At 67.1% G+C, this 8,566-nt stretch overlaps 2 protein-coding genes across 5 annotated transcripts; one reads left to right on the top strand and one right to left on the bottom strand.

The window, feature by feature from the left end:
• Positions 1-79: 79 nt before the first annotated feature.
• On the bottom strand, positions 80-5,943 carry RNF207 (ring finger protein 207). Of its 4 annotated transcripts, none has more exons than XM_068158144.1 (18): positions 4,986-5,846; positions 4,389-4,579; positions 4,021-4,153; positions 3,799-3,943; positions 3,624-3,705; positions 3,480-3,555; positions 3,272-3,397; positions 3,120-3,166; positions 2,919-2,991; positions 2,780-2,848; positions 2,598-2,666; positions 2,406-2,527; positions 1,309-1,498; positions 1,029-1,214; positions 890-941; positions 680-797; positions 539-610; positions 205-455 (listed from the first exon to the last, which is right to left on the bottom strand). In XM_068158144.1, exons 1-18 carry the CDS (start codon positions 5,508-5,510, stop codon positions 293-295), a joined length of 2,439 nt encoding a protein of 812 aa, XP_068014245.1. In that variant the 5' UTR covers positions 5,511-5,846; the 3' UTR covers positions 205-292. The 4 variants fall into 4 exon arrangements, with proteins under 4 accessions (XP_068014247.1, XP_068014246.1, XP_068014245.1 ...); XM_068158143.1 differs by having other exon boundaries at positions 205-458; positions 4,986-5,842; XM_068158146.1 differs by lacking the exon at positions 680-797 and having other exon boundaries at positions 80-455; positions 4,986-5,943.
• Positions 5,944-6,209: 266 nt separating this feature from the next.
• Positions 6,210-8,527, top strand: RPL22 (ribosomal protein L22). The gene is made up of 4 exons (XM_068158157.1): positions 6,210-6,314; positions 6,700-6,804; positions 7,289-7,413; positions 8,311-8,527. The coding sequence occupies exons 1-4, from the start codon at positions 6,303-6,305 to the stop codon at positions 8,453-8,455; spliced, it is 387 nt and encodes a 128-aa protein (XP_068014258.1). The 5' UTR covers positions 6,210-6,302; the 3' UTR covers positions 8,456-8,527.
• The last annotated feature ends 39 nt before the right edge of the window (positions 8,528-8,566 follow it).

The raw sequence follows: 8,566 nt of genomic DNA on the forward strand, positions 1-8,566 counted from the left end.
TTCTGCCCTGTGCCTTTGGGAGCTGTGGGGTTTGGAGCAGCTGGATGCCCTGAGCCACAGACCCAAGCAGTCACTTTGCTTGTGCTCTTTATTTCCCTCTGCCACAGCAGTGCACACCAGACACCAAGACAGTGACTTCAAGCCAAGTCACCCCGAAGTGGCTCTTGCTGTGCTGGCCTGGGCTGCCAGCCTTCACCTCTGGCACAAGGAGGGAGCAGCTGGGTACCAAACAGGGCACTGCTTTTCCACAGTGGGCACCATGCAGCTCTGTGCCCTGGCTGGGTGCTGGCCTCTATGGTGCTGACTCTTGCTGGGCGGTGTCCTCAGCCCCACGTTCCTGCTGGCCCCTGCAGCAGTCTCTGCTTTTTGGGGAGGGGTCTCCAGGGGTGCTGTCAGGCATGCAGCCCTCCCCAGGGCTGGCTGCAGCCCCTTCCTTACTGCTGGGTGACTTGGCCCTGCTGAAAGGAAGGCACTGGCAGGGTCAGGGGCTGGGCAAGGACCCGAGGGTGATTTAGCACCGGCCTTTGCCATCACCTACCCTGGCACCACCTCGCTGCTGTCACAGGTCCTGAGCAGCATTGGTGCCTGCTCCTCCTTGGGCTCCTGCAGCCTGTGGGGGGAGGGGAGTGAGGCACAGCCATGTCCCCCCCCAGCCCCAGAGTGGCCTCTCAGCCCTCACCTAGGCTCCAGGCGCTCCTTGACCCTGGCGATGGAGCGGACGTAGGGCACGATCTGCCTGGTGATGGTGCTCAGGCAGCTGTTCTCCTGCCGCAGCTGCAGCAGGTCGTGGAGCTGGGCTGGGCCGGGAGGGGAGCAGGCTGTGGGCACTGCTGCCCCCTGCCAGACTGGGCAGGAGGGGTTTCAGACAGGGCAGCGGGGTCACTGGTACCTTCATAGATCTCCTGCTCATTCGCCACCCGCTGGTACGTCTCCTCCCAGACCTGGGAGGGGCAGAGGGAGCCGGGCAGCGTGCGGGGGTGCAGCACGCAGGGGCCTGGCAGGGCCGGGGGCTGCCAGCTTGGCCGTACCTCCTCGAAGACGCTGCGCATCATCTCCACGGCCGAGTACTGCGCAGCGATCTGCACATCCACCTGCAGCGACCTCTGCAGGATCTCGCCCATGGCCTCCGTCCTGACCAGCGAGTGGTGCTTGGTGAGGTCGCGGTGCAGCTCCTGCACCTGGTCCTTCAGAGCCTGGATCTCCGTCTGAAGCGCCTGCAGCACCAGGGGACACCACAAGAGGGCACCACAGTGGGGGGGGCGCCCTCCCTGCCGGCGCCCTGCCTGCCCACTCCCGGCGCCCTCCTACCCGGTAGGTGCTCTCGTAGCTGCGGCAGTGCTGGGCGAAGGGCGTCTCTTGCCCCTCTGCCAGCAGCACCTTGGTGCTGATGTATCGGTGCAGCGTCGGCTTCCGCACCATGGGCACGCTGGACATCTTCTCGCTGCAGGGCGCACAGCTAGGCACCATCAGGGTCTTGGAGCATTGGCTGCCAGGGAGCCTGCGTGCAGAGGTGGCAGCAGCGTGCTGCGGAGCAGCAGGGCAGAGGCGGTGGGGCCAGAACCGCGCTGCTGGCTCAGCCCTCTCGCCCCTGTGCTGTGCCCTGGGTGCCAGTCCCAGGTCCCTTCCCTCACCCCGGCACACAGATCATGGACTGTGCCTTACACCACCCCAAAGCTCAGACTCCCAGGGGCCGTTCCTGTTACCCACAGCTTTGGGAAGAGGCAGGAGCTGAGCTGGGCAAAGGGAATGCCAGGGCTTGCCCCCTCACCACCGGTCTCTCCTGGTGGGCATCTCTTCCCCTGCGGCGTCCCCCTCACCAAGCCCACAGCCTCCCAGTGCTGCTGTCCCACCGCCATCGGTCCTACCGTGCCGTGCCCAGGGCCAGGAGCCCCCGGAGCTCAGCTGCACCACGGCACCGAGTCCAGCCCGGGGCAAGCAGTGGCACCCACGGGGTGGCAGTGCTTGTTTGTCCTCTCAGGCTGGGAGTGCTTGGCAGGGCAGTGCTGCTGTGACATCCAGGCCCCTAAATATATCCAGGGCGAGGAACTGCAGGGCACTTCCCTGGAATTCTGATAAAAATAGTGGTGGGCGAAGAGGCTTCGGCGCCACAGGCAAGCAGGAGCTGGCCCTGGCAGCGAGGGGCAGAGCCCTCCAGAGAGCACAGCGGGGCCCAGGCTGGGGAGCAGGGTGCAGCCTCACCCAGCACCCCACTGCCAGCCCTGCTGCCCCCTGCCCAGAAGTGTTCCTCGAAGCCCTGGGGCCTGTTGCTGCTCAGCACAGCTGCAGTCGGAGGTGTTCCCCAGCTGGCGCTGCTGGCAGGCTCAGGGGCAGCGTGGGGGGCAAGCTTGGCATGGTGGGATGCCAAGGGGGGGATATGTAGCCCAGGTGCCATCCGCGTGTCTCACATGCTTGTGCCAGTGATGCCAGGACCGATGCCACCAGCACTGCCCACCAGGGAGCGGCGGGGGCTGAGCATCAGCAGGGGCTCCAGGCAGCGGGCAAACTCTGCCCGGTACTCGCTGTTGATCTGGGGGTGAGAGGGAGATGAGCCAGCAGCTGGTGCTGCCCGTGGGCACCGCGGGCACTGCAGGCTCTACCTTGCTGGTCTGTGCCGGCCGCAGGCGGTGTGGCAGCTTCACAATCCTCTGCAGCCTCTCCATCAGTTGCTGAAAGGCAGGGGGGAGGTGAGGGGAGCCTGGCACCCCCCCAGGGCACACTTGCCACCCCACAGCACCACAGAGCATGCTCCAGCCCCTGCCACGGTGCTGGTACCACTCACGTAGCCCAGGTCCAGGAACTCAGCTTTGTTGGCAGAGCTCAGGAATGCTGAGCAGGTCACCAGGTGGACCTGTGGGAGGGCAGTATCACTGCTAGCGCCCCTCAGGGCCCTGGCACCCCTGCCCAGGCTGGAGCCCTACCTGCAGGGTGGGCAGCAGGGAGGCGAGGTGGGCAAGCTGCTCCTTGAAAGCCTTCTCCTTCTCCTCGTGCTGACTGCATCAGTGTGGTGTGGCATGGCACAGCCGTGGTTGGGCACTGGGGAGCCATCCAGCCCCAGGCTGCCCTTCAATGCCCTGGGAGGGGGGCACCTCTGGGAGGGTGCCTAGCCCCTGGCCCCTTACCTCTGCACAGCTTTCAGCAGAGTCTTCCTCCTCTCGGATAGCTGCTCCTGCAAACAGCACAGCTGCCCTGTCCTGTTGCCACCCTGCCTCCTCCTGCTGCCCCAGCCCTGCCGTGCCCAGCACTGGGCACTCCTGGGCACAGGGCCCCGCACCTGCATGCGGCCGAAGAGGGAGTTGATGGCTGCCTCCTCCTCGCTGGCGCTGTTGTGCACCTCCTCGATCATGGCCTTCAGCAGCACGATGGCCTCGCGGGTGGAGGTCTGCAGCTCCTTCACTGCCTGCCAGGGGCAGAGGGCTGTGGGCACCGCAGGCGGCACCACACCTCTGCCCCTCCCCCAGAGACTGGCCATCCCTGCCCACCATCACCGCCTGGTCCAGCCGCTGGCAGCCTTGCATGTAGGCAGTCTCGATGTCAATGCAGTGTGCCCGGCTCTCCCTGCAGGCACGGGGTGTCAGGACACGGGTGCCAGGGCAGGGGGCGGGCGTGGGGCCAGGGCTGCTCACCCCTGCATGTCCCTGAAGCAGTTGATGCAGAGCATGGACTTCTTCTCGGTGGAGAACATGATGTAGGGCTCCTCGTGCAGCGCTGCAAGGGGCAGCGCTGTCAGGCAGCCTGGCACGGCGCGGGGCAGCCTGGCACGGCGCGGGGCAGCCTGGCACGGCGGGGCCCGGCACTCACGGCACTTCTTGTGGATGTCTTTGGTGCGCTTGGAGAGGGAGACGATCTCGTGGCGGGAGAACATCCTGGCACGGTGAGTGTCCTCCCGGCACGGGGCGCAGAGCGGCTGCCCGCAGGTGTTGCAGAAGTACATAGTGTCCAGCTCCTGCCAGGGAAGGGGGCAGCTGCTGGTGGGCACGGCCCTGGGCGGGGTGCCCAGCCCGCCCTGCTCTCCTCACTCACCGCCTTGGCGCAGCGCCGGTCGCAGTTGGCGCACTGCACCTCCTCCTCGCTGTCGGCTGAGCTGTCCACCAGGAACTGCAGGAGCCGGTCCACGGGGGGCAGCCCTGTGCCCCCCCTCACCACCGAGGGGTGCCTGTGGGTACGGGGTGGGAACAAGAGGGGAAGGACAAGGAGGGGATGAGGGCAGAAACAGTGCAGAGAAAGGAACGGGAAGAGGATGAAATGGAGAGGAGGGTGGGGTGGGGAGGAGGATGATGTGGGGATGAAGGTAAGGATGGGGACACCCACCCAGGGCAGGCAGGGGCAGACTGGGGACACCTGCTGCGTGCCCTGGTGTCGGCATGCCCATGGCAGGGCCTGTCCCTTACCCGCAGAGTGGGCAGTGCAGGCGGCCGTCACTGGCACGGCCCCGCAGGCAGCTGGCACAGAAGTTGTGGTAGCAGTCGAGCAGGCAGGGGTGCTGGTAGGGCTCGTGGCACAGCAGGCACACCAGCGGGTGGCAGTTGGCTTTCTCCAGCTCCGAGCAGCTCCCCAGCAGGGAGAAGATGCCACCGGCCATCTATGGGGCAGAAAGCAGCCCCTCTGTGCCCGCTGCACCCCCTGTGCCCGGGGGGGCCTGTGCAGCCCCCCTCACGTCAGTGCTGTGGCCGCCGTGGAAAGGACAAATCCTGCCCCTCCGGGGCCCACAGGCTGCTGCCTATTTTTAGGTTATGAGCTGCGCGGCACGGGGCCCCTGCCCCCTGGCACCACAGGCTGCATGCTCCCGGGGCTGGGGTGTCCCCTGCAGCCAAGTGTGCCCCAGGACAGGGGTGAGGGGGTCCCCCTGGGCTGGGTGTCCCCCAGGAGGGAGCATGCCCTGCCCTGGCACATCCCTTAAAAGTGGCATCCCGGCAGTGGAGCTGCTCCACACGCTGGGGGCACGCTGAGGGGCACCCACCCTGCACAGTGCCGGGCAAAAGCTTTACCTCTGTCAGCCGGGGCCGGGCCGAGCCGAGTCCGGCCGTGCCGCTGCTGGAATGAGAGCGACGGCGGCCGGGCCGGGCTGTCCCGTGACGTGGGGCCCCTGGCACCCCCGGCCGCCTGCCACGCCGCGGCCCAAAAATAGCCCTGGGCTCCTCGGCGTCCTGTGACAGGGACGGCTTTTGTGTGCGGGCACCGGGGGCACGCAGGGGGCACCCGGGGCTGGGCACCTGTGTGGCCCGGTGGTGGCCCCCAGAAGGTGAGCGTGCACCCCACGGGCAGCGAGTGGGGTCTAGGAGTGCTCCAGTGGGAAGCACAGGACCCCGGGTGCGGGGACATGTCAGCGCATGGGAAGAGAGCCAGCATGGGGTACGGGGGTCGCCCCGGGTGCAGAAGAGAGCCAGCATGGGGTACGGGGGTCGCCCCGGGTGCAGAAGAGAGCCAGCATGGGGTACGGGGGTCGCCCCGGGTGCAGAAGAGAGCCAGCATGGGGTACAGGGGTCGCCCCGGGTGCAGAAGAGAGCCAGCATGGGGTACGGGGGTCACCCCGGGTGCAGAAGAGAGTCAGCATGGGGTACGGGGGTCGCCCCGGGTGCAGAAGAGAGTCAGCATGGGGTACGGGGGTCGCCCCGGGTGCAGAAGAGAGCCAGCATGGGGTACGGGGGTCGCCCCGGGTGCAGAAGAGAGACAGCATGGGGTACGGGGGTCGCCCCGGGTGCAGAAGAGAGCCAGCATGGGGTACGGGGGTCGCCCGTGGTGCAGAAGAGAGCCAGCATGGGGTACGGGGGTCGCCCCGGGTGCAGAAGAGAGCCAGCATGGGGTACGGGGGTCGCCCCGCGGCAGCAGAGCACCCCGGGTGCGGAGACGGTCCCGTGGGCAGTACCAGGGTGCAAGGTCATGCCGCCCGATGAGCAGGGAGGCACCGCAGCGTGCGGGGACACGGCAGCACCCCACGGGCAGCACCCCATGAGCAGCACCCTGTGCTTCGAAGAGGCTCCAGCCGCTCGGTCCCCGCCACACCGACCCTTCCGACCCCTCTGCCCCCGCCGCCCCCCGCGCCTGCGGCAGCAGCCACAGCGCTCCCGACCGCCAGGCCCCGCCCCGCCAGGCAGCACTACTCGCTCGCGGAACAGCCAGCGGCGTGGGTGGGAGGGGCCGGATGTCATCGGTGCTCTCGGCGCTCCTCTGACGCGGCCTGCGCACGCCGTGCGGCCGGGCCCGGCGTGGTCCCGCGCTGTGCGCCTGCGCCCTGCGCCCCCGAGCGCGTTTCCGCGCACGCGCGCGGCGCGGCGCTCCTTTTTTGCCCCTGCGGTGGAGCCGCCATGGCGCCCGTGGTGAGTCTCTGCTGCCGGCGGGTGCTCGGGCCCGCTCCTTCCGCCGCCCCCGCGCCGCTCCGGCCGGGCCTCTGCTTTCCTTCTCCTCCCCGCTTTCCCGGATCATTCGTCTCCGGCCCCGCGTGGGCTGCTCCGGGCCGCCGCGTGGGGCTGGGCCCACGTCTCGGCTTGCCTGGGTCCTAGCCCGCCAGGCGCCGGGCGGGCGGCTCGTGGGGCGAGAGGCTGTGGACGGCCCTTCCCTTTCCCCCCGGCCGGGTCCTGTCCCGGAGCCTTTCCCTTCTCTGCGCCCAGCGCGGAGCCCGGCCCGGCCCCGCGCCTCCGGCCCCTTCCCGAGCACGCTGCCTCGGGTCGCTGCCTCACGGCTCTCTGTTTCCCCCCGCTGCAGAAGAAGCCCGCAGCGAAAGGTGGCAAAAAAAAGAAGCAGGTGTTGAAATTCACCCTGGACTGCACCCACCCGGTGGAGGATGGCATCATGGACGCCGCCAACTTTGTGAGTGCGAAGCCTCCCTGCCGCGGGCTGCGCTCCCAGCTGGCAAACGCGGCCCCGGCAGCCCCCCCGCCGCTGCTCCCCCTTCTTGCTCCTCACCTCCGTGCAGCATAAAAGCCTGCAGTGCTGGGACACACCCTGCAGACAAAGGGAGCCTGGGCGGCGCTGGGGGCCGGTACCGTTCACCCCGACCGATGGTCTTGAGTGCGGGTTGGATTGCACTGAGCTGTGGCTGAGGTGTCCTCAGAGGAGCCCAGCCCAGCCATCATCTCGCTGGCTGTTCCCTTAGGGGGCAGGAAATGTGTCCCTGCCTCGCTAGCAGAGCTTCACCTCGGTGCAGGGCTGAATTTTTGGGCTGTCTGTGGCTGGCACCGGCAGGCTCAGAGCCTCCCTGCCGGCTTCCCTTCTCCCTCTGGCAGGGGGCGAGCTGGGGAGGCTCTGGGGGCGCTGGCAGCTGCGGGTGAGCGGTGGCTCTGCTCTCTTGCAGGAGCAGTTCCTGCAGGAAAGGATCAAGGTGAACGGCAAGGCAGGGAACCTGGGCGGGGGCGCAGTGACCATCGAGAGGAGCAAGAGCAAGATCACAGTCACGTCAGAGGTCCCCTTCTCAAAGAGGTGAGCTGGGGCGGCAGCCCCGTGCCCTGCTGGCGTTCTTGCTGCCACAAAGCTGCTGCTGCCGCCCAGGCTGTGGCTCAGCCTCAGCTGTCCCTCGCTGGGGGAACGGCGGTGTGCAGGCAGGAGGTGGGCTGGCAGGAGGGCCTGGGAGCAAACAGCTGTCAGGAGGTGTGCTGAGTCTTGGTGATGCTCTGTGCAGTGCCTGCTGTTCCTGAATGATCTGTGAGACAGAGATGGAGTTGATGTTCCTGCTGGGAGGCTGGTGGGCTGGGCAGGGGAGTGCACACAGCTGAAAGGATGCCAGGTGTGGAGTTCAGGGGCTGATCTGCAGCTGAGCTCTCCCACTCCCCACGTCCTGTGGAGCTTCTGCCCTCCACCTGCTGCTTGGTGCTGCCTGTTTCTCTGGCTCCTGTGAGCAGGATTTTTGCTGTGGCACAGCTGGCCCAGTGAGACAGCCAGAGGTCTACAGTGGGGGAAGAGGAGAACTGCAGTGGGGACAGTGCCCTGTTTAAAGCACCCCTGTTTTGCCCAGTGGGGTTTCTCTGCGTTGCTGCTGCACTGGGCAGCTGCTGTGTGGGCTGGCAGTGGCCATCTTCGTGCCGGCAGAGTTGAAATGGTGGTGTGGAAGTGTGGTGGTGTGGTGCAGCCTCGGCGCCTGAGGACTTCCCAGGCTCCACGTTGTGGCACTGGTGGTGCCCTGCCCCTGGCAATTGTGTGCTCTGGCAGAAGCTTCGGTGGGACAGGCCTGACGGTGCTTGCTCCTTCTGCTTGTGGTGGGACCTCGTGGGGACAGGGATTTAGCCTGGGGAAGGGTTTGCTGGGGGCAGGAGAGGGCTCCTGGGGCAAGGCTGCAGTTGTGGGGCTGCAAACCCAGTTTCGAGCAGAGCTCTCCTGCAGGTACCTGAAGTACCTGACCAAGAAGTACCTGAAGAAGAACAACCTGCGGGACTGGCTGCGCGTGGTGGCCAACAGCAAGGAGAGCTACGAGCTGCGCTACTTCCAGATCAACCAGGACGAGGAGGAGGAGGAGGAAGAGGATTGAGCTGCCCGCCCCCCGCAGCCATTTTGTACAGTTTTGCTTTGCTGGAATAAAGGGAGGGGAGAGCTGTTGGTACCCCGCGCTCGGCTGGCTGCTCGGGGGCGCCGGGGGGCT

This window comes from Melanerpes formicivorus, unplaced genomic scaffold (genome assembly GCF_026170545.1).
Source record: "Melanerpes formicivorus ecotype bairdi unplaced genomic scaffold, bMelFor1.0.p_v2 SCAF_39, whole genome shotgun sequence".
NCBI classification, from domain to species: domain Eukaryota; kingdom Metazoa; phylum Chordata; class Aves; order Piciformes; family Picidae; genus Melanerpes; species Melanerpes formicivorus.

What these genes read in the sequence shown, in the direction of transcription:
- RPL22 (XM_068158157.1), top strand. An exon ending in TCATGGACGCCGCCAACTTT is followed by an intron (nt 6,805 to 7,288) that starts GTGAGTGCGAAG and finishes GCTCTCTTGCAG; the next exon opens with GAGCAGTTCCTGCAGGAAAG. An exon ending in GAGGTCCCCTTCTCAAAGAG is followed by an intron (nt 7,414 to 8,310) that starts GTGAGCTGGGGC and finishes GCTCTCCTGCAG; the next exon opens with GTACCTGAAGTACCTGACCA.
- RNF207 (XM_068158143.1), bottom strand. Translation starts at nt 5,510, where the DNA reads ATGCTGGCTCTCTTCTGCACCCGGGGCGACCCCTGTACCCCATGCTGG. An exon ending in AGTTCCTGGACCTGGGCTAC is followed by an intron (nt 2,667 to 2,779) that starts GTGAGTGGTACC and finishes CCTGCCTTTCAG; the next exon opens with CAACTGATGGAGAGGCTGCA. An exon ending in AAGGAGCGCCTGGAGCCTAG is followed by an intron (nt 611 to 679) that starts GTGAGGGCTGAG and finishes CTCCCCCCACAG; the next exon opens with GCTGCAGGAGCCCAAGGAGG.